The following is a 27,225-nucleotide window of genomic DNA, read 5'->3' as shown; positions in this document are numbered from 1 at the left end:
CGTCTTTCCGAACGGGCGTGCAATCCTACATGAAATTGACGTCATGTCGGTGGGGAGGCGTGACGTCATCGCGGTAGAGAGAGGGGGGGAGGTTCGGATGACGTCACCGTGTGCGTCGGGAGGGAGGGCCGACGCTGAAAATCAACACCCGGACGAGGAGCCGAGGAGAGGCAGCGCGAGAGAGGAGAGAGAGAGGAGAGAGAGGCAGAGGCAGGAGAGAGACAGAGAGGAGCGGGCGGGAGAGAGTACACGGCGGGGGAGAGAAGCAGCTGAAGCGGGAAGGGCGGGAGCCAGCAGCAGGAGCGGCAGCTGCGGCCCACGACTATGGCCTCCCCTAGGCCTTACAAGCTGAGCGAAAGGGGCATTCGCCCCTCTGAGGTGAGCAGCCAGCCCTCCCTCCCTCCCTTGCCCCCTCCCCTGCCCCCCATGCCCTCCCCTGCCCCTCAAATACCCTGCCCTCCCCTCCTTGCCCTTCCCTCCTCTCCCCTATCTCCCCACCGCTGCCCCCCCTGCCCCCCCTGCCCCTCAAATACCCTGCCCTCCCCTCCTTGCCCTTCCCTCCTCTCCCCTATCTCCCCACCGCTGCCCCCCCTGCCCCCCCTGCCCCTCAAATACCCTGCCCTCCCCTCCTTGCCCTTCCCTCCTCTCCCCTATCTCCCCACCGCTGCCCCCCCTGCCCCCCCTGCCCCTCAAATACCCTGCCCTCCCCTCCTTGCCCTTCCCTCCTCTCCCCTATCTCCCCACCGCTGCCCCCCCTGCCCCCCCTGCCCCTCAAATACCCTGCCCTCCCCTCCTTGCCCTTCCCTCCTCTCCCCTATCTCCCCACCGCTGCCCCCCCTGCCCCCCCTGCCCCTCAAATACCCTGCCCTCCCCTCCTTGCCCTTCCCTCCTCTCCCCTATCTCCCCACCGCTGCCCCCCCTGCCCCCCCTGCCCCTCAAATACCCTGCCCTCCCCTCCTTGCCCTTCCCTCCTCTCCCCTATCTCCCCACCGCTGCCCCCCCTGCCCCCCCTGCCCCTCAAATACCCTCCACCTCCCTTCCCCTATCTCCCGCCCTTCCCCTCCCCCTGCCCTTCCCTCTGCTGCCCCCCTACCTGGCCTGTCTTCCCGACCCTGTTCGCTCACCTGGGGAATTGCCGCCGCTCGACGCGTGCCTGGCAAGTCACTCGCGGTGACACGGAGAGGTGTAGGGGGCCCGGCTATGTGCCCCGTCCCCCCCTCGTCCCCCTCCCACATTTATACACGTTTCGGTGCTCGTTTAACGCGGTAGATGCGTTTCTGAAATGTTAAGCGAAACCAATTCCTCCCCTCCCTTCCCCCCAATAAATAACGTATCGATAAAGTTTCGCGAGATACTACGTACGCGCACTTAGGCAAGGAAGTGAAATGGCTGGACCTCCCGATTATCGCGGTTGGTTACGTACGGTGCGAAAGAAGTCTAACGTACAAGTGCGTACGGGGACAAATAATTGTTATTTTTACGTCGCCCCGTTTCTCTTGTCATTGCGCGTTCTGTATTGCTCACCCGCGCTGCTCAAGGAACTAGTTCGTCGTTGACCGCTCGGAAACCGCGTTATAAGAGGCGCGTTATAAGGGGCACGCTCTGCGTTGTAAGGGGCGCGTTCCGCATTATAACACGCGCAATTCGCGTTATAAGGGGCGCGTTTCGCGTTATAAGGGGCACGTTCTGCGTTATAAGGGGCGCGTTCCGTGCTGTGCGAAAAGTGTTCCCTAATGGCAGATCCGCGTTATGTACGCGTCTTCTCTGCTCCTCTGCTGCCCCTGCTTGAGACTGCCCTCTCCTCGCTCGCACTGCCCTGTATTCTCATTGTGTTTGTACCCGTGCCTTGCCTTCTCATATTCGCTGGCCCACACGGCCCGACTCTGCCCTTGTGCCCTGCCCTGGCATTGCCCTTCTGCCTCGTCCAGCTCCGCTGACCCCTCCCGCTGAGCGGTCAACTGCCTTGCCACCACCACCACCTGGTTGCGTGCAACTAACTGGTCGCGTGCAACTGAATCGCCCGTATGTGGACGCCTCTGCAACCAGTTGCGCAACCGGTCGCTGACCCCACCGCTTTTCGAGCGTTGATGTTACTCGGCGATTTGTAGCGACTGAGTTCACCCCGCGCTGCGCGTTTGAGAAAAAATAAGTAATATTGAGAAATACTTTTTTTAAAACACGCTTTAGTAAAATGTACCGTACGAGTAATGGCAAAACTCCACGACTCCAGGAAGTGGCCCCGAAGCTTGCCATAACGTAAGTGACCGTGGTGCTTTACAGCCAACGTCAGTTGAGCGTGGACAATTAGACCCATATAAAAAAAAAACATGGTTTAAATTTTTTTTAATGATAATGATTAATGATAGATGATAGATGACAATACCATAGTATTGTCATCAGTAAGACATAAGTATACCAAGTTTGCAGTCGATACCACATTGGGAAGTGGGTTAAAATTGAGTTACACGATTTGAGGATACGACAACAACAACAGAGTGAGTTAATAGAAAGCGTGTAAAAAGATTGTTTAAAAATATATTTTTAATTTGTATGATATAATATAGTATTGCCATCAGTATGACATAAGTATACCAAGTTGAAAGTCGATACCATTTTGGGAAGTGAGTTAAAATTAAGTTACAAGATTTGAGGATATGACAACAACAGACAGAGTGAGTTAAATAAAAAGCGTGTAAAAAGATTGTTTAAAAATATTTTTTTTAATTTTTATGATAGAATATAGTATTGCCATCAGTAAGACATAAGTATACCAAGTTTGCAGTCGATACCACATTGGGAAGTGAGTTAAAATTGAGTTACAAGATTTGAGGATACGACAACAACAGACAGAGTGAGTTAAATAAAAAGCGTGTAAAAAGATTGTTTAAAAATATATTTGGAATTTGTATGATATAATATAGTATTGCCATCAGTTAGACATAAGTATACCAAGTTTGCAGTCGATACCATATTGGGAAGTGGGTTAAAATTGAGTTACAAGATTTGAGGATACGACAACAACAACAGACAAAGTGAGTTAAATAAAAAGCGTGTTAAAAGATTGTTTAAAAACATATTTTGAATTTTTATGATAGAATATAGTATTGCCATCAGTTAGACATAAGTATACCAAGTTTGCAGTCGATACCATATTGGAAAGTGGGTTAAAATTGAGTTACAAGATTGGAGGAAACGACAACAACAACAGATAAAGTGAGTAATAAAACGCGTGTAAAAAGATTGTTTAAAAATATATTTTGAATTTTTATGATAGAATATAGTATTCCCATCAGTTAGACATAAGTATACCAAGTTTGTTTGCAGTCGATACCATATTGGGAAGTGGGTTAAAATTGAGTTACAAGATTTGAGGATACGACAACAACAACAACAGAGTGAGTTAAATAAAAACGTGTAAATAAAGTAGTTCGGGCGTTGAAGACGATGCGAGGGTGAAATGTCCTCGTTGCGCAACTGCTCTCTCTCTTCTCTCTCAGAGGCGGGCAAAGCAAAAGTCGCGCGATTTTGAGAGCGATTTGGTTGGGCAACTGGATCGGCCAGACGTTTCTCTCGGACTGGTTTATTTGGGATCTCGTCGCCGTCGGTCGCTCTTCCGTCTCTCGTTGATTGTTGCGAATGGCTGTTGTTGTTGTTGCTGCTGCTGTTGTTGCTGTTATTGCTGTTGTTGTTGTTGGTTGCAGCGGGGGGTGGGGGTCGTCGTAATTAGACCTTCATCCACAATTCGTAACAAAATTGACGAAAAATGTCACGAATTCCGTGAATACCAACAACACTGATGCGCTGTGGGGGGGCGGGGGGGGTCTCCCTGGCATTAGTCAGACTGAGTGCTATGTGTAAATTGCAAAACGGGTTTTATAGAAAACATATGAACATATAATACGTAGTAATCTGGGTTTTTTTTTGTGCGTACGTAAATATTGTTGTGTTCGCTTACACCGATGGCGCGGCTAAATGTTCGTGCTGAAGATGAGTGATGCCGAGGAGCTATATGAAGTGGCATCAGGTACACTCACATATTTGGTGTGACGTCTACCACTTCCAGGAAAACTATTACCCCAGCGGGGAAATCTTACCACAGGCCCACCTCTAACTCTACATCAGTGGCGATTGGTTTACTGAATTAGCGACGAAATACAATTGCCAATGGCGTGTTATGAACCGAGATTCCCAAAAGATTTGCGTAAATAAGCGATAATCCACGGTGTCACAAGACAATTGATTTTTTATTTTTTTATTGGATGAACAACAAAATGTTAACACGTCTTTACAGAAAGATAGACAGCGCATAGCAAATACAGTTGTTATGTTCAGTGGCATGGGGTTCCCTGTTTGGTCATCCCTGCAATACACCGAAGCAATCGGCCAATTTTACCAGTGAGAAGTTTTTTACCACCACCACCTTATCGGCCCTACACAGTTGCACATTTACACTAGGGGACTGGCAACAACATCCAAATATCAGAGGACTCCGCCTTCACGTGGGAAGCCTCTCTCTAATTCTGTTTGTTGCTTCTCGGACCACGTCAGCCTCGTGCTGTGCCACACACGCTCTCCCAATCCTCGAGATCCACCCAGACTCTGCCTTGTGGAACTCCTCAAGTCCACTCGACACGCACCCCTTGATGCTGTCCTACCGCCGCCAGACTCAGGAAGGATGAAATAAAATTTGTATATTTGCCAAAACTACACATGGTCGCTTTCAATTGGTGCAACCATAATTGATAGTGTACCGTGGTCAGGTGACGTTCCGTCTAACTTACTTTTATTCAGCCCTTGCCTTGACAAGATACCCACGGATGCTGCCAGCTTGCATTGGTAAAAGTAACGCCCCGGGATTAATGTGAAGCTTACTATTTTTACTCTGAGCACTTATCAGTCTCTCCTAATGTTCAAGCCTGCGTACTTTACTACGCGTTATTCGTACTCATTGACATGTGATTTTTTTCTCTAACCCCACCCTCTCTCTGCCTCCGCCCCCCTCTGTCTATTTAAGGCCACCCCACAGAGACGATCTCCCTCTCTGTACCTGTGTTACTCTCTCTATGTATCTTGGTGATATCTGTCTGCTTATATGTCTGTCTATAGTTTTCTGGTCAGATTTTTTGTTGTTATTTCATTTATACCTGATGATGATTGCTTGTGTTGCAATCGAAACGTCGTATGCTATTATTTAATTTATTATTTTATCTTTATACGTGACTTTACCGAAAGAACCAGTCCCCTTCCAGGATTTGAACGAGGTACCTTTTGCTTGTGAACTTCTGTTTTGTGTGCGCGCTTGCTTGTGGTGATTGCAGGTGAATCGCAAATACCTCCACACCAACTCAACCAGTCACACCTGGCCTTTCAGTGCATTTGCCGAGCTTATCGGTGAGTCCGTGTGATGTACAACAACAATAATAAACATTCTTTTTTATTGAAGGCTTTTGCAGAGATAGGGGACGACGTTTCTGTGTGGTTAAAAATGTTTTTAACAGGTTTATTTAAATAATTAGCCACATTTTTACCTTCAGGCGGGCAAACTTAACCTTCCGAACAGAATGGTTTTTAGAAGTTGGTTGTCCCAGCCAACTTTTCTAACAGGAAATGAATGTTACGTAACATGTATTATGTTTGCTCAATGTTTTAGACTTTTTCTGTCATGCTGTCGTTATTGTTATGATTTATATTTGTTTTTTTTTCTCTGATTGCTGTTTGATTAATTGTTTAACTCAGTTTTTTTTAAATTCCTTTGTCACTATGGTGACCCATGGTCACTCTTGCAAACGAGGCTCACCCTGGCCTCTTGAGTTCCCAACTTGGCTAACCACAACAAACTTTAAACCTGAAACGAGCTCTCACACAGCGGGGAGCACTGGTGGAGCGTCTGCCTGTCACGTCGCTCCTAACACCCCGGGACCTTGTCCCGTGACCTCGCAGACAACGCGTACGACCCCGATGTCGGCGCCAAGCAAATCTGGATCGACAAGACGGTCATTATCGGAGAGCAGTGCCTCATGTTTCGCGACAACGGCAAGGGCATGTGCCCCGACAAGCTGCACAAGATGCTGAGGTACATATATGCACACGCACGGACGCAGGTGTCGCTGCGTTATCCGCCTCCGTTGGCCGTCCTCTCGCATTCAGGTTTCCACTGTTTTGTAGGAAATCCGGTCTGATACTCCGGCTTGTGACAATGCCAGCACAATCGGGATACTTCTTCTTGGTTCTTTCGGTAAAGTCACGTAGAAGGGAAATAATAAAATAATAAAAATAAAACATAATAAAATAATTCTCACGACGTTTCGGCCACAACGCAAGTAGCCGTCCTCAGGTGAGGACGGCTCAGGTGAGAAAACGGCTGCTTGCGTTGTGGCCGAAACGTCGTGAGAATTATTTTATTATGTTTTATTTTATTATTTTATTATTTCCCTTCTACGTGACTTTACCGAAAGAACCAAGAAGATGAATCCCTGCAGTCACGAAAGCTTTAAATCGAAATTTAATCAGGATACTCTTGGAATATATAAAATGTAAATAAACTGGAAATAGAAATTGCCCTGATCATGGGAGGGGCTGCTTCTACCAGCCTGGTGTAATTAGAGAATAGAGTTCTGCTTATTTGCTTTTTCCCCGCAATGCTCCACAGTCGCGCGTAAGAGAAGCGTGAGCCCAGGTCTGTGTGAATGGCACTCGAAGATCCTAGCTACTGATTGTGTGCACTTGGTTAAATTGCATTTCTTTCCCTTAATTATTGTCTGTAAAAGAATGTCATCATGCTTGGTATGTTGTATTTTTTATTTTTATTCACGTTTTTCTACCGGTTCCATATTCCCGTTTACATGAAAAGCACATTCCGATACTCGCCGTCTGCATCGCCCACCTACGTAACCATGATCGTAACCAAGTTCCGTACCGTGTACTAACATCTGTGTTGTCGCAGGACACTCATGAAATGGAGCCTAACAGCTCGTTGGGCCTTTCCTCTTGAAACAAATACAATCTATCGATGAGAAATTTGTACTTATTGTCAATACTATTCCACTCCCTTGCTCCACTCACTCCCTCCGCTCCCTCGCTCCACTCCACAGCTTTGGATTCTGCGAGAAGCAGAAGGTGGACAACCACGTGCCCATCGGCATGTATGGCAACGGCTTCAAGTCGGGCTCGATGCGCTTGGGCCGCGACGCCCTTGTCTTCACCAAGAACGGCACGCAGATGAGCGTGGGGATGTTGTCGCAGAGCTACCTGGAGGCCATCAACCAGGAGACCATCATTGTGCCCATCGCCGTGTGGAGCCAGAAGGATCATATCCTTGCTGAGACGCCGGTGCTTTCCTCGCCGCCACCCCCACCGGACGCTCTCGATCGCGGCTAATCGTACGGACCAAACGGACGCTGAATGCGCCCCGGTCTCGCTAGATCCCGTGCCGGACGCCGGCGTAGGATGCGGGACATCCGACTGCCGCGATGATCAGACGATGGGGCACGACTGGCTGCTCTGGAATAGCAAGCAGCGGCGTGCGCCGGACCTTGTTCAGTTTTGCCGGTTTTGTAGAGGGTTTTTGTATTCCGCTTGTTTACCCAGGAGAGCTTCATGACTCCTTTTCATGAGGGTCTTGCCAATTGTTCATTCGGGGATGGTGGTGTCCTTTGTGTAATCCCAATTGAGTCATTTACAGAGAATTTACAAAGAGCATGACATATTTGGCCAATACCAGTTACATTGTGTTTTTTTTTGTTGCTTCAGGAGGATAAGGGAGAAACCCAGAGGGAAACACATGCAGAACAGAGGGAGAGACGATACAGACTCCACACAGACAGGCACCCAAGCCGGGAATAAAACCCAGACACTTCTTCCTGTGGGGCACGAGGGTCGCCACTGCGCCACCACCCTGCTGCCATAGGATAAGTGCCGAACAGCAACACAACTTCGCACTGAAATTTCTTCTAAAACACAATCCGGCTTCGGTGTAGGATGAAGCCGGCTCTCTATCCTCCAGAAGTTAGTTTTGCGCTTGGGTACAATGTGCTATTTTGTCAGTCATTTTTATTCTCTGGAGAGGAACACTGTTGCGCCGCATATCACATAATCCGATAGCCCATCCCTGGTTTGGAGTCGAACCTTAACACAGGCCCGTCGCCGGCGCTTACATAAGCTGGAGCCTGTGGAGGACCGGGAGGTGAGCTTGCGCGACATCCTCCACTACTCGCTGTTCAGGACCGAGCAGCAGCTCCTCACCGAGCTGTCCGCCATCCAGACGCGCACCGGAACCAAGATCATCATTTGGAACTTGCGCCAGTAAGATGGGAGGAGGCCCCAAAAACGCCAAGCAGACGTCAACAAACAGCACCGTTTAATACTCTTTGGTTTTTTCGGTAAAGTCACGTAGGTAAAAAAAAAAAAGGAACATAAATTGAATCGCGACGTTTCGTAGGCAACACAAGCTTCCGTCTTCAGGTGGAACCTTCACAGCAAAATTGCTGTATCAAGTGAAGAGAACTCTTAAGAGACACGGCGCTCTCCCCCTAATCTCCTGCAGCATAACAAAAGGCGGGTTAACTTATCCCCCCCCCTTAACCTGTATATAATCTCGTGTCTCTTAGAGTTCTCTCCACTTGATACAGCGATTTTGCTGTGACGGTTCCACCTGAAGACGGAAGCTTGTGTTGCCTCCAAAACGTCGTGATTGAAATTTTTTTCCTTTTTTTTTTCCCATGTGACTTTACCGAAAAAACCAATGAGTATGGACCCTTGCAGTCACGAAAACTTCAAATCTAGCACCGTTTAAGTTGAATTTGCAAGAGTGTGTTTCTGAGTCGGGGCCTGTGTCACCGTCTCTCGCGCGGTCTGTCTCAGGAACCGGGCAAAATCGCTGGAGCTCGATTTTGAGACCGACAAATACGACATCCTCATCCCCCACGACTTGGTGGAGGAGCAGTTGGGGTTGAACAACAGGCAGAGCTACGGGGAGAGGCAGCGACAGATGCCGGACAGCGAGTACTCATTGCGGGTACGTGTGGGGAGAGCGTGCGCCTGCGTACCGCTTGTGTGTGCGCGCGCGCGTGTGTGTTTGTGTGTGGCAGGCCACGTGCTTGCAGGTGGCTCAGTGGGGAGCACAGGTGGTGCATCTATCGGTCGTCTCGGGTAATTCACGACACGTGGCTCTGTCCCGTGCCCTCGTGTGGCGAGGCGATGACTCTGGGGCAGTGTTGGGGGAGTGGGTGTTGTGGAGTGCGTGTCGGTGTGTGTAAGCGACTTGAGGATGTGAATTGTTGTTGATGACGATGATTATCTTGATGATGTTGATGACAACAATGAAGATCACGATGATGCTTCTGCAGGCGTACTGCAGCATCCTGTACCTGAAGCCGCGCACCCAGGTGATCCTGCGTGGAGCCAAGGTGAAGACTCAGCTGATCGCCAAGAGCCTGGCTCACATCGACCACGACATCTACCAGCCCATGTTCCTCACCTCCATGGTACACAAGCATGCAAGCATGGCCGTGGGGGCACACACACCCTCTCCTACCGCTCACCTCATCTCACCTTACTCCCCTGCACACACGCTCCTGCGGCTCCCCTTTAACCTCACCTTACTCCCCTCCTTGGGTTCTCCGCTCCCAACAACCAATGCGTCTCTGTCGAAGCCCAACACTCGCAAGCGGCCAGCAATGAAAAAAAAACACTGTCGCATTTCAGATGGGTCGGAGTGCGGCCCGTTTCTAGACTAAAGCAAGGTTGTAAGAGCTCAGGGGGGAGACGACGAGAGTGAGTTCCACAGTCGGAGTGCGAGGGAAGAAGCAGAAAGAGAAGTGAGGTGACCTGCGGTGTGGTGAGTGCTTGGGTGAGCAAGCAAGTAAGTTGGTGAGTGAGTGAGTGAGTGATTGCTTGAGTGAGTGGGTGAATGATTGAGTGGGTGAGTGAGTGGGTGGGTGAGTGAGGAAGTGAGTCGGTGAGTGAGCGAGTGGGTGAGTGAGTGAGTTCTTATGACCTGCGATATTCTGGTGGGGGTTTAACACGGTGCGGATGAGACGAAACAGTCATTCTGGTCGTGGGTGGAGGAATAGAAGTTGATGAGCGGAGTGTTGAGATGTGGACACACCTGGACGCGGCATGAGTCCAACTTGCAGAATTGTAAGCGTATCCTGGGCAGACCTTCGGAGAGTTGCCTCGTGTGTTGGTCACCGAGAGTGCGTGTGTTTATTCGTTGCCCCAACAGTCTGTAAGGGCTTTGTTCTTGTCTCTGTAGAAACGTAAAGTGAAGGTCACGTTTGGGTTCAACTGCAAGAGCAAGGTGCACTACGGCATCATGATGTACCACCACAACCGCCTCATCAAGGCCTACGAGCGCATGAAGTGTCAGCTGCAGGTGCATGCACGCCGCACACTCACCGCCCGCAACGCTTTCCCCTGGGAGGCGGCGGTGTTGGCTACGCTGTCGCACGTCGCCGCCTGTAATCCGGCATCGTGGAGGCAGCAGTAGCAGCGAGGGTTGGTGGATCACCGCACTGATGTTGCGAAGCTCCCTTCCCCCGTGAGAGTCACGGAGAGGAGAGCCGTATCCTGGCTCGCCAGGGGAGGTCGGTATCAGCAAAGTGCGGACTAATTTCAACTGTCCCTTTTGTATGGGATAGAGCGTTGCCCCTTCACACGCTTGGGTTTTTTTTTACCTGGCGCTCCGGTTTCCTCCCACATGTTTAAACACTCATCTTAATATATGGTGGACTGCAGAGCTTGGGCAATTGTTGACAACACAGGCTCCTTACCACGTGGCTGCTGCTGCTGCCTTCCCGCTCGTCCGTGGTTCTTCAGCGATTGTGAGAGACGCGATTCGCATGAACGCCGACGCAGTATAAATAAAATATTATCACACCCCTTCCCCACAGCATTCACCACTCGCCATGCTCTCCAGCCATCACTCGCAACACTCACCGCGCATACCACTCACCCAGTCACAGCACGCATCACACATACCACCAGTCAAAGCACTCACCACGCGCACTGCTCGCCATTCATCAGTCACACCACTCGCAACACCACATATAACCCGCGCTGCTCATCTTGCACACCACAAGCGCATCGTTCAACACACACACACACCCCGCTAGCCCCACACACCAGTCGTCACGTGTAAGCCACTCGGCACACAACACCACACGCTCGCCGCGTGCGTTGAATGCACCGCCGCTCACCGCGCTCTCTACACGCGCGCCGCTATCTTCCAGGTGAACGGGGTGGGTGAGGGCGTGATCGGCATCATCGAGTGCGACTTTCTGAAACCCACCCACAACAAGCAGGACTTTGACCAAACCAACGAGTACAGGTGAGCGTGCGGGCCCACGATGCCAGTCTCTGGCGTTCTTTGCCGACGGTGACCGGATTGGCGGGTGACGGTCGGGGGGGCAGGGTCCTGGGGAGGGGTCGCTGCGCGTCTCCTGTGGGCCGTCTGAGGGCTCTGGCGGAGGGTAGCGTGGACGCGTTGGAGGCGCGGCTCGGGCCCGCGATGACGTCTTGACCTCGGCGTTGTCAATAATTGCATTGAAAAAACCCCCAAAGATGATTGGTTCTCGCCGTCTCTCCGACGTGCATTGACCAGAGTGGTGAAGTGTGGTCAAACGTGTCCGACGCGGCACGGTGAGGCCCTCCTCCGGCGGTGACAGACAAAGGGCGTTGCGTTATCTACGTGACGCTTTCCAACTGCGTTTTGAAGTGTTAAGGCTACAGCTGCTCTGCATATATTCAGAGGCCTTTCAGACTTAGCCTGATGAGTCCGGTTACCTCTGGGCTCACGGAACGAGCGCGACGCACGACACGGGCGAATCGGGAACGAGCCGGGCTTGCCCCTCCGGACATGTTCGCACTCTATGTACGTATGTATGTTGAACTTCTTTCGCACTGTACGTAGCCAACCGTGCTAATTTGAGGTGCTGTGCGTGCCGTGTGTGTTCGCTGTCGTTCAGGCTCACGCTGTCTGCCGTGGATCGCAAGCTGCAGGAATACTGGAGAGACCGCAGCAATCTGAGTTCGTTTCTCGTGGATTCCACCTTCAACAGCAAAGACCTGATGTGAGAAACTAAACACAGCAAACCTGTCTCTCCACATACCTGCACGTACAAAACGAAAGCACTTCTTAAACAAAGGCACCTTTGGTTCCAGTTGCTGGGTCCACTGCCGTGATGTGAGAAACACCGATCAGGGTTATGGTCGTTAAGTCCGGTTCTGATAGCGTTATCGATAATCGAATGCGAAAAATTAAACGTAACAAAAAAATTCGGTTAACCTTCACCCACCCGCACTGACCCGCGTGGTGAAGTACGGTCAAACAAGCGCCACGATTGAAAAGGTCTTGGCGATGCCTTTATCATGTACTTGACGAAGGGCTGTAAGTTATGTAATATGCGCGTGAGTATGTAATTGGTTGTCACGTGACGAGACGCATCGGAATGCTTGGTTTGAACGTTACCGCAAATTTCACCAAATTTCAATCATTCTTCTTAAATTTCCTGATTGGGTAATTCATGAGTTACAGCAACACCGACTACTGCCGACCGCACCCGTCTGTGCAACGTTGTAGTCATGACGCGAGCACCGAATGCGCCCCCACGATTTGAAATAAATGGCGATGGTGCCGATAATGGTTTTGGCGAGAGGTGTTTTGGCGCGCTGCCGGCCGGCGTTCATGGTGCGTCGTCGCCCGCGTTGTGCCGCCGGCAGAGAGAAACCCGACCAGATCTGGGCTCAGTGCGACAGCTGTCTCAAGTGGCGCAAATTGCCGGATGACATCGGCAAACTTCCCGACAAGTGGTACTGCCGGCTGAACCCCGACCCACAATTCAGGTGATTCCCTCTTCCCCCCTACCCCACCACTTTCCCCCCCCCACATTGCAACACTGTTTTTTTCAATAATAACGTTTGCTCAAAGTCCTCCGTAACTGGCAAAGTAGATCCAAAGCTTACAGACGGCAGAAAAAAACCAGTGCTAAAAGAACTTGCCACGGCATCACGGCTCTGCCGGTGGAGGCTCGCCCTCCCCCGACAGAGCCCCTGTGGTCTCGCCGCGGCCTACGGCCGTACCGCTTCCTGCACGCTTCCGTGACCGTGGCCAATTTAAGTACCTGCGGGGAAAAGAAACGCACACTCGAGGATATCTGTTCTCAGTTGGCTTTTGTGGTTTTCGTGCACACGCCAGGACCTGCGATGTTCCCGAAGAGGCGGAGGACACCGACGAGATGGACGTCTACAAGAAATCCGTCCGCCGGCGGTAAGCGGCCCACCCGGGACACCTCCGGCACGCCCTGATCCCTCGGGGCCCCTCCCGCGCGCGCGTTCGAGTGGTGCCGCACGTTGGCACGACGACGTTCCAACGTTTCCCCTTTGCGTGCCGGGGAGCTTCGTTGGCTTCGGGCGGAATCTCCCGTCGCGCGGAGCGAAACGTAGGACGGGACGTCGCGCCCGAGCGGAGCGCGACGGCACTCCCCCCGGCACGCGCGGGAGGGCCGCGTGCGGCACAGCTGCACGCCGTGGCGACCGCCGGCTCCGCGCCTTCGGCGAAACCTCGTCGTCGTCAGCCTGGAACTCTCCCCCACAGCTGGGCAGAGGGCCTCCCCCATTCTCCTTTTCTCCCTCCTCTCCCCAGCTGTGACCTCAGCACTCTGATGCTGCCTGCTGCTGCTGCTGCTGCTGCTGCAGTCTCTTCTGCTGTCTCTCCTCCGCTTCTCTGCCGCTTCTCTCGATCTCCGCTCAGGAATTGGTTTTCGTCTCTCGTCAGTTGATCTCACGACGTGCGCTGCTGCCCGTGTACGCTCGGCCTTCTGTTGTTTTGCTTTGCGTCAGCTTTTTCCCGTCTTTCTTCATACGGTCAACTTAGATTTGTCGTAAAGCATGCAGCGAACCCGTAAGACTGCGATCCTATAAGACTGTCGCAGAGCCTACGCCCAACTCGTATGACTGAATGGACCCGAGCCCTGTTTTAAGAGTCGCTCTCTCCCATCCACATAGAGAGCTGAGAGAGAAGGCTGAGCAACAGCAGAATGCAAGGCTGCAGAAAGAGGTGAGCTTACCTTGTCCTGCCCCGTGCGTCACCTGTGTGTGTGTCTCTGTGTGTGGGGAGCGGTAGTGTAGGGGTTAACATGCTGCACTATGAACCTGACGATCTGAGTTTTATTCCCACTCACGGCCAACACCAAGTGACGATTATCTGAACCAGTCTTGGGCCTCCTAGTGTCACTCGGCCTCAAATGAGTACCACGGGTGGTGTGTAAACATCACCACTGGGGAGACAAAGGCGGTCGGGCGTGGTGCTGGCCACCCACCCGCTCATGTGCCGTGCCGGCCTTCATTGGTGCCCACGGATAGCACTTACCCCAAAAGTCTTTGAAGGCTAAAGGTGCGATCTTTGTGTTTGCGTGTGCGAGTCCTTGGAACAGCCGAGTCGCACGCGGGTTTTCAGAGTCGCTCGTAATCTCGTTGTGCCCTTCCGGGATGGGCATTCCTTCTCTCAAGCGTTGGCCACGCACCGCCACGCCCATCTGCGTGTCCACTTCCGAGCGCGCGCCTTTGTGCGTACTCGCTGTGATGGCACGTGCCGTGACTGTGCGTGCCGTGACTGTGCGTGCGCGTGACTGTGCGTGCGCGTGACTGTGCGTGCCGTGACTGTGCGTGCGCGTGACTGTGCGTGCGCGTGACTGTGCGTGCCGTGACTGTGCGTGCGCGTGACTGTGCGTGCGCGTGACTGTGCGTGCGCGTGACTGTGCGTGCGCGTGACTGTGCGTGCGCATGTTATCTGGGTCGTGTTCCGCAGGCAATGCAGCGTAAAGTGCAGCTGGCTGCCCAAGCTAAGCAGTCGAACCAGGTACGACCTGACCCAAACCCTCCCCCCCCTCTCTTCTCCACTCTCCACATTTCCTCGTCCACTCCCATGGTCAATGCCTGCCCCACTGTCAATATCACTGTTGTGGTTGGCGTGCTTAGCTCTGTTGAAATGTGCTCTCGTGGATTCCACGAGAGCACCATCAGCCCTCGTGCGCCGGGCCGGCCTTAATTAGGTGCTCGCTAACAGCACTTGCCCCGAGAGGAACCCGATTGGTCGAGTAGTAGAACCGATAACCGGTACAGTAATCGATGACGGAAATAATTGGGAAGAGCCCAGCTCCACTTCTGACTGCGTCGTGCTCGTTTCGCCTGCGTCTTCTGTCTCCTGCATCTGCCGCCCGTACCCTCCCGTCACACTCGCTCCTGTCGTACTCTCCGACTCTCCCGTCCAGGTGGTTCCCCCGCTGGTTATCCACACGGTCACCGACGGCAACGGCGTAACCAGCGCAGCGGTGCTGCGCACAGGGAAGCCACCCACCCTCGTCGGCGCCGCCGCGCCCGTCGCCGGCGCTGCCTCGCCGTCCGTGCCGACGGCTAGGCGGATCCCGGGCGGTGCGGAGGCCGCTGGGCCCGAGATGGTGCAGAACCTGATGAACAGGGTGATCCAGGAGGCGGCTTTCCTCAAGCGCGAGAAAGAGAATCTCAAACAGCTGTCCCGCCAGGTGGGCCGACGTCCTCGAATTGCCCGACATGTTCACGCGACACGTGCCGCGCGGGGTCTCCTAGCTCGCGGTTACGGAGTTAAAGTTTGGCCGTTGGCGGGAGGGGGGGGGGATTTTTTCTGTTGTGATGACGTGTATTTGTTAAATCGTAATGCCGAAGATGATGTAGAAAGATAGTGGCTTCATCGTTTGCAGAATGCAGCAACCTCAGACCTCCGCTGACCTTGGTTAGCGGACAGAGGCTTCAATGTTGCCACGTGCGCTTGGTAGTAATGGACATCTCATTTAAAACACTTTGTAGAATTTGTGCAAGGGAAATGTTTGGAGCCAGCCAATGGAAGGAAGCACGTGCAACTGGGAGATGGAGCGGTGAGATCAGCTTGTGTGCAGGAAGCAGGTGGTTCAAAGGTCAACTTTATTCGGGTGTGACAGCGTGTGTGACTTCACCACCAGTTGCTTGAGTCGCTCTCCCTCTACCCAACGTCCGACGAGCACAAAAGGCAAACGGAGAATCCGGAGTGTTAAAGGATGGCAAATGTTACCGGTGAGTGCAGCTGTACAAACTGCCTGATGTAAACCCAGACGGTCTGTCCAGCAGCAGCAGTGGAATGTGCAGCTGCAGTCCCATTTATGAAGTGATATCAGGAATCAGATTTGCCTGATTAACCTCAGGCTTCTTCGGGCCTTGTTCAGGCCTACTGGAGGTTTGGTGCTCATGGTTTGTCGTTGTGGTCTACGGAGACCTGTTGTAGGAGGGCGACTTGAGCGAACTGACAACAAGAGTCGCACACGCAGGCAAATCCGCATTAAGTCTAAATATGAATTCTCATTGAAGGCGCCGAAGCCTTCAATCTAACGAGCTGGACAGTTCGCCGCGTCCTGTGACTGCGAGGCATGGCGGCGGCTTGGGAAAGCCCTCATCCAGCAATGGCTAGAGCATGGACGTGGATGATGATGACGATGATGACGATGATGATGCGAGTGTGTGTGAGCAGGGCATGGCGGGGGGGGGGGTGGCGGTAGTTTAGTGGTTAGTGCGCTGTGCTTCGAACCCGACGATCCGAATTTGATTCCCACTCATGGCAAACACCAGTGACGATTGTCTGAACTCGTCAGGGGCCTCTCTTAGATCGACACAGCCTCAAAAGAGTACCTGGTGCAGGTGTGTAAACATCAGCTTTGGAGAGACAAAGGCACCCGGGCGTGGTGCTGGCCACCAACCCATCCATTTGTGTGCAGTGCCGGCCTTCACAGGTGCTTGCTAACAGCACTCGCCCCAAAAGTCTGCTAAGGCTACGCGGGGGATCTTTGTCGTTGTTTGCAGACCATACAGGCAGAAACCACGGCGGTCGCAGAGATCTCGAGGATAACCGCGCAGCACAAAATGGCGTCTTGCTCCTCCACGGCGTCCCCCTCCACCTCCTCGTCCTCCTCGGCGTGCGAAGGCCTTCGCATCAGCGACGTCAAGAGCCTGAGCGCGGACGGCGCCTGGCGGCAGCCGTCCCCGTGCGCCAACGGCACCGGCTCCAGCCCCGGCGGCGTAGCCAACCGGTGGGTCCCGCTCGAGTTGTGCTCGCCCGTCGTGCCCCGCCGGAGGCTTTGCCGGTGGCGCTCCGCGGCTCTCCCGACGGCGTTTTTTGGAGTTGCGCCGTCGCGTGCCGTTGGGCCACCGCGTCCGTTGTTTCGCTCGGTCCACGGTCCGGGAGCTTCTTCGGGATAGCCAATTGGCTTCGTTTCTCGGGGAGCGCAACGGGCATCGTGCCGAACAGCGCGCGGTGAAATTGTTGTAAGCGCATCGGAGACATGTCGGCGCCGTGTCCCGCGAGACGAGGAATCCGCGTGGAACGCTCCGCGACCCCTGCTCACGGCCACTTCTACCGGAACGGTCTCCGCTAGAGGGGCCCCTCTCGTAGGGTATTTTGTGGCCTACTGCTCCGCCCCAAGAGGTCCGTCACGTACGCCTGTACGTACATTGGCTTTATTTCGCACCCTACGTAGCCGACCGTGCTGGTCGGCCAACGGCGGTTCACCGCGTTGTTTGCGCGCCCGCGTAGAGAGAAGCGGAAGTTGGAGGCGTGCGGGATGGACCAAGCGAAGCGGCCGAGGATGGAGCCCGCGGAGAGCTCCCCGGCCGCGAACGGCGTCGCCTCTTCCCGTGCGGGCGCCGCGTCCTCCATCACCTTCGACGACGGCGACGACGACGACGACGACGTGATTTGTCTCGACGTGAAGAGCCCGCGGGTGCCGCAGATCGACGCGGATCTGAGAAAGGTGGGGGGCCCCGCGTGCGTGCGCGTGTGTGCGTACGCCTGCGTTGCGTGCTCTGCTTGGTCCGTACCGCCGCCTACGGACTGCTGTTCTGTCATCTTAGATTCGGTCGTGTGCCTGAAGAGCATGAGTGCGCAAAAGCCCAGCGCTCGAGGGACAAAGGTTCGCAGGTGTGGTACTGGTTACGCCCCCCCACCCCCTTGTGTGCCACGCTTGCCTGAATAGGTGCTCGCTAACGGCTTCTGGCATGATGCCGTCTGAACGGTTATACGGGGAGACCCGTGCCTGGCAGCGCACGCCTGTAACGCGGCACTGTGGAGGCGACGGTTGGTGGATCGCGCAGATGTCGTGAAGCTCCCAAACCCGCTGAGCTGCGGGGTTGCAGTCTCCTGGCTCGCCAGGGCATGCCGATGGCAGTGCAGCAAGTGGATTAATTTATATTTCTGCCTTCTGTACGGATGTTGCGCATTGTACCTACCCTCGCACGTGCGGGTTTTCTCCAATATCCCGGTCTCCTCCCGCAGGTGTAAACACACTCATCCATGGACTTGTCCAAACATCCCGATATAGGTCCACAGGGCTTAAGCAGACGATGGCGCCAGTTTCGGCTGCCTGGATCTCGGCAAAACGCGTGCGGCGCGTTGCAAGCGTATTTGAATTGTTGATTTGCGCGCGCGTCCAGGTGAAGCTGGAGGCGGACGCGTCGACCGGGCCGGACAACGAGGCAGCCCAGGCCCGCGACGCTGCGGCCACGTCTTCCCACGGCGTGCAGACCGTGACGCTGCCCTTCAAGTGCAAGGCCGAGGAGGAGGACAGCGGCGATGCGGGCGACTCCGCCGCGGGCGCAGGTGGGGCCCGACAAAACAGGGACGGGGCGGGCGGGGGGCGACACGCGCTTGGAGGGAGGCGGAGCCGAGCGGCGTGCGGAGATTAAAATCGCTTCTTGCACGAGTGATGGACGCGTCGAATATCACGCCCGCACGCGCTCGCTCGAGAGCCTCGACCGCGTTGTACGTTGAGGCCCGCGTTCGGAGTCGGGGCCTTGCTCAGGCTCGGCTCAAAAGCCGCGCTCACCACGAGCCGGCCCCGAGTTACATGCGTTGTGCAGTGTGGTTATTCTCACCTCGTTCAAGACGTCTGACAGAGTAGGTCAAAATACCTTCACTGGAGAGGCTCTCTCGAGCACTCCCGAGTGGAGCTCTTCTGCCTGCGGTGGCATGAGCAAGAAATTGCAGGGCTCCACCTTTACCTTTTATTGATCGGCGAATCCACGCATCGTTCCTCCCGCGAGTAGAGAGGGCCCTGCAGGCAATCGGACGTCAATGCGTCGGTCTGTGCGTGTAACGGTAGTGTAGCGGTCAGCGCTCTGCGCTATGAACCTGGCGACCCGAGTTTGCTTTCCGCTCGCACCAGTGACGGTTATCTCAAACCGGTTCTGGGCCTCCCCTAGGTCCACTCGGCCTTAAAATGTGTAAACATCTCCACTGGGGAGACAAATGCGACCGGGCGTGGTGCTGGCCACCCTCCCCCTCGTGTGCCTTCCTGTCACACGAGTCCATACGCGCCGCTAACGGTACTTGCCCCAACAGTCTGTTAAGGCTATACGTGTGGGGGGATCATCTTTGTCTTTGTATTGGGGATGACGACCACCGCAGCGGGCGCCGTCCCTCGTGCCTCCAGCGCCGTGGACGCCGCCGTGGACGTGCTGCGCCGGGAGAACAAGCGCCTGCAGGAGGTGGTGCAGCAGCTGCAGCAGGAGCTGGTGACCCGCACGGTGGTGAAGGAGGAGGACAAGAAGCAGACGGAGGAGAAGGCGGAACTTGTGGCGATCGTTCCAGCTGGCTCGGCGAAGGTGGGTTACCCCTCGCAGCCGGGGCCTCGTAACTGCCGATTGGACAACGAGCTGCGATCTGCACGTGCGCAACACTACCACGAGTTTGTAGGAGGAGGCAGTTCCATGGTTTTGGACCTACGTTGTGGACGCTTTGACTGTATGGTTAACCTGACACTGCTGAGAATCCAGGGTTGAAATCCGCATTCACGCATTGACATTCGCAGACTCTTGGAGTCGCACAGAGATCCGCGGACTCACACGGAGACCCGTAGACTCGCACAAAGATTTACACAGTCACACACAGACCCACAGACTCACACACAGACCCGCAGACTCGCACAGAGACCCATAGGCTCGCACAAAGACCCGCACAGTCACACGGAGACCCACAGACTCGCATAGAAACACACGGACACTTATAGAAACTGAGAGGCTCCCGTCTTCGCCCGTCGGTATGCCACTGGCACCGCTCCGCAGGTGGACAAGGCAGTGGGCGACAGTGAGGCGGCGCCGGACGAGGTGCACGCGCTGCGCCGGGAACTGCAGAAGCTCAGGAAAGATGAGGAGGAGTGGGCGTCCGTGATCAGCCACCTGATGAAGGAGATCGAGGATAGTGTGGCGGGGCACAAGCAGGTGATCCCCGAGAGACCAGTGCCCATCTTGGCACGACACACTTGTGCGTCGCAACAAGACGGGGGCCCTGGGTCGGATTCCCGACTCGGGAGCCTTGCCGCGTGGAGTTTGTGTTCTTCGATTCCCCCTCGCGGCCGACACCAGTGGCGATTTTCTGAACGGGTCCGGGGCCTCCCCTAGGTTGACTCGGCCTCAAATGAGTATCTGGGGCGGTGCGTAAAAAATATCGCCGCTGGGGAGATAAAGGCGGCCGGGCGCGGTGCTGGCCAACCACCTCCAATGTGTGCCGTGCCGGCCTTCATCGGCGCTCGCGAACAGCACTTGCCCCTACAGTCTGTTAAAGGCTATGCTGGGGAATCTTTGTCTTTTGTGTGTGCGAGTGGCGTTCGTATGTTCTCGCTGTGTCCTGCTTGTGTTTCCTCCGTGTTCTGTAGTTTCTTCGCCTAGCTCCAACACACCCACATACACACAATGTATCTGGCATTGGCCAAAAACATCCCCAACGCTAAATGCGTGAACGGCTTAGTTGGAGGCGTCAATAAACTCCACTTCGCCACTCTTGACCGTGTTGCCCGCGCGCCGTGTGCCACCGCAGACGACCGCCGAGAACGAGCGGCTGAGCGAGGAGTGCGCCCGGCTGCGCGCGGCCGCCCCCGGCCAGACTCCGGTGAAAACAGAGGCCGGCACCAACACGGACTGCGCCACGGACGTCGCCGGAGCCGCCGCGGACGCCGGCGTGGACGCCTGCGTTGGCCCCGACGCGGACACGGTAGTTGGGGGGTGGGGGGTGGGGACAGCGCTCCGGTCGGCAGTTCATGAACGTACGCGTCCCACTCTGCAGGCAGTGCGTCACGCCGGGCCCTGTCGACAGAGTTGCTGGGGGGCCGTGGTGCTTTAGTGTCGGCTTGGGCCCCCCCACACCCAGGCTGTAGGCACAGCGGCCAAGTTGCCAGGAGATTCCCCACGGGTAGGGGTGGAAGTTTCACGAATGGCACGCGTGATCCACCAACCCTACTGCTGCCGTGGGGTCCATGCTCTGTGCCGCACGGCACACCACCCCGCACCCCCCGCCGCTTGGCGAGCCTGCGCACCGCCTCGGGCGGTCGGTCTCACGCCCCCCGCCCGCTGTCGTTTGCCGCCCCCCCAAGGCGAGCGAGACGACGGAGGAAGGGAGGAAGCTCCAGGCGGAGCTGGAGAAGACCGGAGCCGAGCTGGAGCAGCTGCAGAGGGAGAAGGTGGAGCTGGAGGCCCGGGAAACAGAGACAGCCATTTACCTGTCCCAGGGAATGTAAGTTGTGTGTGTACACGCCAGGGAGTGTGTTAGAGCGAGTGTGTGTGTGTGTGACTTTGTCTTGAGCGGTTAACGGTAGTGTAGCGGTTAGCGCGCTACATTACTAACCTGGCGAACCCGGGTTCAATTCCCGCTCACGGCCATCACCAGTGGCGATTATATGAACCGGTCTTGCGCCTCCTCTAGGTCGACTCGGCCTCAAATTATTACCATACCTGTTGGGGTAAAATCGTCACTGAGAAGACAAAGGCGGCCGGGTGTGTTGCCGGCCACCCACCCCCTCGTGTGCCGTGCCGGCCTTCATATGTGCTCGTTAACCGGAGTCTTTGTCTTGTAAAAAAGTATAAAAAGAAATGCTCAATACAAAGGCTACATGGATTATATTTTTTGCTTTTGTGCATACGAATGGTGAATAGTTGATGGCTAATCACGAATGGTGAATAGTTGATGGCTAATCATTGGTGTTGATGATGGTGGCGGCTTGGGGGAGGGGAGGGGGGGAGGCCTTTCACCCAGCAGTGGATAGATCATGGCCAGCGGCGACGATGATGATGACGACGACGACGATGATGACGACGATGATGATGACGATGATGATGATGACGATGACGATGATGATGACGATGATGATGACGACGATGATGACGACGACGATGATGACGACGATGATGACGACGATGATGACGACGATGATGACGACGATGATGACGACGATGATGACGACGATGACGACGATGATGACGACGATGACGACGATGATGACGATGACGACGACGATGACGACGATGATGACGACGCGTGCCCCTCGCTTGTGCGTCGAGGCGCAGGTCCGACGGAGACAGCCTCGTGAGGCTGCGGCAGAACGTGGCGCGGCTCCTGCAGAACCTCATCCCGGAATTCCAGATGCCGGACGACCCGACGCTCGTCGACGACATCGTCCCACAGCTGCTCAAGTCCACGTCGTCCTGAAACGCGGGAGGGCGGCTCCTCGCACGGCCGTGGTGGACTTCGGCAACCCTATTTTAAAAAAATATAAATAGCGATAGGGTTTTTTTTTTTTTCCCTCGCAGGTCTTGTGCTGTGCTAAGCCTAACGCGGCAAAACAGTGGCACACGCTGACCTCGCAAGAAATCTCTGATGTGGCTCGTGGGAGTGGGGAGGGGCCAAGCGGGGCCAGGGGGGGCACTGACGGACGCGCGTGTCTCGACTCGCGGCGGCAACGGCATCGACATCGGCTCTGCTGCGTCTGCAATGGAAACAGCCCTCGGCGTGGCTCTGCTGTTACAGCGGGCGTCGTGCAAACCGCGCGGCGGGGCCTGGCCTGTGGGTCTCGTTGCCCAGGGACAAAAGATCTTTGGGCAGATGGAAACGTCCGGACAATATGTTGGCAGGGGACGTACGGACGTGGACCACGGGATTGATTCAAGCGGAACGGTTCTTCACTTTGGTGGCCGCCCCCAATTGTTTGTTAACACGTCATCGTCGCCATCGCCGCCATCGTAGCCATCGTCCGCACAGCAGAGGAGGGTGGACGGACGCGCCTTCTCTTGCCACCCTCTCCACTGACTAATTGCCCCCCCCCCCCACTTTTCCACCAAATGGTAGCCTGTGTACGTGCACACAGCATTGTACCCAAATTGATTTACCTAACGCCGCCGCTCCCCCCCCCCCCCCCATCCTGGCTTAGGGTTGTGTTGTCCCCAGGGATTAATGTTGGCTGCAATCCTACGCAGCACCGCATCCAATGTACATCTTCTCTATCAACTGTGTGGGGACTATTTTCTATTTGTGTGTCACCTGCTCCAGTCTACACCAGCAGCTTAGATCAGCTCCCTCCTCCCCAACCAAACATTTGGTCATCCGAAATGTCATGGGGTACAGAAGTGCATGTGTCATGGCATTCCTTTTGAGTCGGCGGATCTTGTAAATGTTTTAGGTGACGATAAAAATAATAATATTATAATTGCAATTCACTGTTGACCTTTGGGTCAAATCGCGCGTGAGTGCAATGCCCGGTGTGTGTCGTACGCCCTCCACCACCTGACACGGCCAAATGAAGCAAAGTTATCGTGGCCACACATTTGTAGAGAAGTTCCGATGGACGTACTCGGAGACGGAGGTAAGTTGAGGGCTTTCGCCAGGGTTTATTAAAGGTGAACAATATTACACAGCAGGGTACACAACTCCCAGGGGCTAGGGGTCCTACTCTGAGTCCGGGTCTCTGCCGGCTAGCTCGTGTCTCTCTCTCTCGTGTCGGATCGTGGACTCTGCCGACTCCACCGAGCGGAGAGAGAAGCACCTCTACGGCTACCACCGGCTTCTCCCCAGACTCCCTATTCGATCCCTCTCTCTACCCACTGGTTCCCTCTTCACCCTTACTTTACCCGTTCCCACAGCGACCCCGCTTATGTCACGGGGTATCCCTTAAGTACCCTAGGAGACGTGACGTCATCGCACTGAACGGCACACCTGACGTCACGTCCCCATTTTACTTCTCTACACATTGTTACCGCATGGGCAGCGACACCGGGTCGCTGGAGAGCGATCCGCTCGCGTTCACTAATTGCGCGCGGACGTTTGACTGGCCGTCGCCACTGCGTGATCGTCATCGGGCGGCTTTCAGGATTGTGAAAATATCCTCCAGTCTTCTTGGGGCCTTAAATAGGTGGTGTAATGTCATCAACACGGCCCCCATGAGGTTAATGTCGGCGCACAAATTTATAATGTGTTCTGTCGGGGGAGCTTTTACATATCTGGCTGCGTCGGGTGGAGGAGGGCACGCAACACACACGGGCATTGAGCTCGCACTATGGCGATCTGACCCAGAACTCTACAGGTAGTAATAACAATTGCCACGAAAGCGACTCGTGTTAAACGCGAGTAATGTAATGTTACATTTTAAGGTGGGCGCAAACACGCTTATCGAACCGTATTGTTTCCATACCCGGGTACGCGTGCGCTGTGCTTGTTTGGTATGTTGCACGGCCTTGGTGTTGGCGGTGACCGACGAGGACGGCCCCGATCGGCGTGCCCACACCCTCGGCTCGGACCGCGCAACCTCGGTGCGACCTCGGTGCGACCTCGGTGCGACCTCGGTGCGACCTCGGTGCGACCTCGGTGCGACCTCGGTGCGGCCACGGGCACGCCGGGACGTACTCGACGGGAGTTCCACGTTTTTTACGTTCCGCCTGACCACCACGGGCTTTCGTAGAGCGCGTTTTGCATTCGCCGATGTTTTTTCCGATTACTTAGTCGGGAAGGTCCAGGTCGCCGTGATGCCGCCGGGTTGCGTCCCCGTGTCGGCAAGCGCCCGAAGTTGCCTCCACGGCTCGGCACGGTGCGTCCGCTGTACCTCGCCGTGGCCGCGACGGGTCGCGCGCCAGCTCCGCTCCCCTCTTCCCGTCGTGGCACCGTTCCGCGGAGCGAGGGAGCGAGCGCAGTCGTCGGACGCAGCTCCACGGTCCTCCGTGGGGAGCTGCTCGCCCTGAAGGGGGGAAGGGCCACTTGCTGAGACGTCCCGCGCCTGCGGCTCGCAGTCACGGCAGCGTTCGACGCACAACGAAAGTCGCCACCACCTCGACCCCCTCCACCCCGGCCACATGATGCTCCTGTTTCACACGATTTTCACCCCGTTTTAACATAACTATGGCAATGTTGACCTGTTTAAAGAAAAGTGATTTTTATATTTATATAACCGCAGTTTCATACGCAGGTTTAACAAATAAATGTTACCCCTTATGCCAATACCAGGATATCATTTCCTTACAAACCTCGATTACGAACTGCCTCTCCCTCGATAACAATTCCCGTCATCACCAACGCTACTCATTATATTATCGGTCCCACAACACGAAAGCGAGCCGCTACTACGGCCCGAACAGCTCTCCAACTGCGCTCCGACTCCACGTCAACGGCTGCGCGAGGTCAAACCACGGCGCGCTTCTTTTATTTCGTGTCCGCGTGGCGCCCGCGGTTCAGCGACGGGAGTCGTCGCGCACGAAGGCGCCTCGCGATCTTGACGCGCTCCGAGCCACTCGCCGCCAGCGCCAAGTCACGGCGGTGGAGGGCTCGAGGTCGTCCACACGCATGGCCCCTGAGCACTCCCCTCTCCGTCTCGTCGTGTCTCTGCGGTGGTCCGTACGGTGACCGCGGGGTTTGTACGGGGGGGGGGGGTCTCTCCGACCAGGCACACCACAGAGTCCACGACCAACTTTCCTTAACCACTCCCACCTCTGCTCTTTGCCGTCACGATACCTACACCACTTTTAATAACCCACACCCCACCCACACTCCTTATTTTAACCAGTACCATCTAATGTACAACTGTAAATAACTCTGGACTCAGGTGCTACATACAGCTATAGAAGGTAGGATAAGTGGAACACTGTCGATCAGTGCCGGATTATCCGAGTAGTACAAGTAGCTGCACGTGCTACGGGCCACGCACTTTCAAGGGCCCCGCGCTAAATGTGTTCAAGCTATCAATTCTTTTGTCAAGGCTCTCTCCTCCTCTAACCCAGCTTAAATATACGCTGCCAAGCTTGGTGGTGTTCATTCAGACGCTGTCTTTCCGGCAGCCCTGTTGTTCACCTGAGGACGGCTGCTTGCGTTGTGGTCGAAATGTCGTGAGAATTGTATTTTATTATGTTTTATTTTTATTATTTTATTATTTCCCTTCTACGGGCTTTACCGAAAGAACCAAGAAGACTATCAATTCCGGTTCAGTGATTCTGCATTTGCTCTACTACTATAGTACTAGACTGCCTTCAACTTTTATCAACGACTGGGTGTTCAAGGTTAGCGATTTGTCGTATTATCTGGTTGTATAGCAAATGAAAAAATACAATTACTTTACTATGCAAGTACTTTATTTATTTAGGGCCCCTTTATAACATGTTACAGGCCCCGCACGAGTTTACTCAGGCACTGTTGTCGAGTTGACGGTGCCTGACTTGGCGCCCAGTAGCCCCCCCCCCCTCGCCTCATCCCCCACCCTGTGGGGGGCGAGGCGGGCGAGGGGGTTGAGTGAAACGCTTGTGACCCACCTCTGTGGTGAAAGAGGATCTTTAGCAGCCTCTGGGGGGCGATTGTGTTCCTGTACCAGGGCCAGTGTGCTTATGGACTCGTGCCGATTCGGCAGCCCGAGGTTCTAACGCAGAATCCGGTGAGTCCGCCCCCCCCCCCCCCCCCGTGGAACCGATTGAAGCTCTGTGCAAACAGCAGACAGCCTGAGCGATGGGATTTGACGTGAACCGAGCTGGTCTCTGAGCTGGACTCAGGGTCGCTGCCTTCGGGCGAGTGGGAATTGTGCCCGTTACAAATGAGCATTTTTAAATCCTTTATATTAAGTTCACTTGCTTGCTCGCTTACGAACGTGCAAATCTTTCGGTCGTTTTTTAACCCACTTCCCGTGATCCAATCGAGCTGACATTTTGCAGACTCGTTGTGCGTGACAATTTATTTTCGTGAAATTTTTTTTCCATAACTTTACACTTTTTAGGATTTTTTTTATATTTAATTACCAATTGTTTAATGGTGGCAGGCAATCATCTGACCCATAGGTGGCAGCCATCTCAAGCCAGAGGACGAGAGGACTCTAGCCGCCACGCATATAAAGGATTTTTAGTGAAAAACTTTGTTTTTACGGGTTAATTTTTTATGAC

At 54.5% G+C, this 27,225-nt stretch overlaps 1 protein-coding gene across 1 annotated transcript; it reads left to right on the top strand.

Annotated features, from left to right (window-relative positions):
- Window positions 1-101: 101 nt before the first annotated feature.
- MORC3 (MORC family CW-type zinc finger 3) lies at window positions 102-25,300 on the top strand. The gene is made up of 23 exons (XM_078878271.1): window positions 102-378; window positions 5,319-5,391; window positions 5,941-6,073; window positions 7,092-7,312; window positions 8,157-8,301; window positions 8,860-9,013; window positions 9,345-9,482; window positions 10,253-10,372; window positions 11,229-11,326; window positions 11,964-12,068; window positions 12,718-12,840; window positions 13,193-13,264; window positions 14,002-14,053; window positions 14,804-14,854; window positions 15,267-15,536; window positions 16,861-17,087; window positions 17,591-17,807; window positions 18,487-18,652; window positions 19,460-19,656; window positions 20,116-20,271; window positions 20,867-21,040; window positions 21,420-21,559; window positions 22,390-25,300. The coding sequence occupies exons 1-23, from the start codon at window positions 325-327 to the stop codon at window positions 22,529-22,531; spliced, it is 3,228 nt and encodes a 1,075-aa protein (XP_078734397.1). The 5' UTR covers window positions 102-324; the 3' UTR covers window positions 22,532-25,300.
- The last annotated feature ends 1,925 nt before the right edge of the window (window positions 25,301-27,225 follow it).

This window comes from Lampetra fluviatilis, chromosome 50 (genome assembly GCF_964198595.1).
Source record: "Lampetra fluviatilis chromosome 50, kcLamFluv1.1, whole genome shotgun sequence".
Classification (NCBI taxonomy): Eukaryota; Metazoa; Chordata; class Hyperoartia; order Petromyzontiformes; family Petromyzontidae; genus Lampetra; species Lampetra fluviatilis.
Note: the sequence above shows the minus strand (reverse complement) of the source record. Positions and strands in the feature narration are given on the sequence as shown.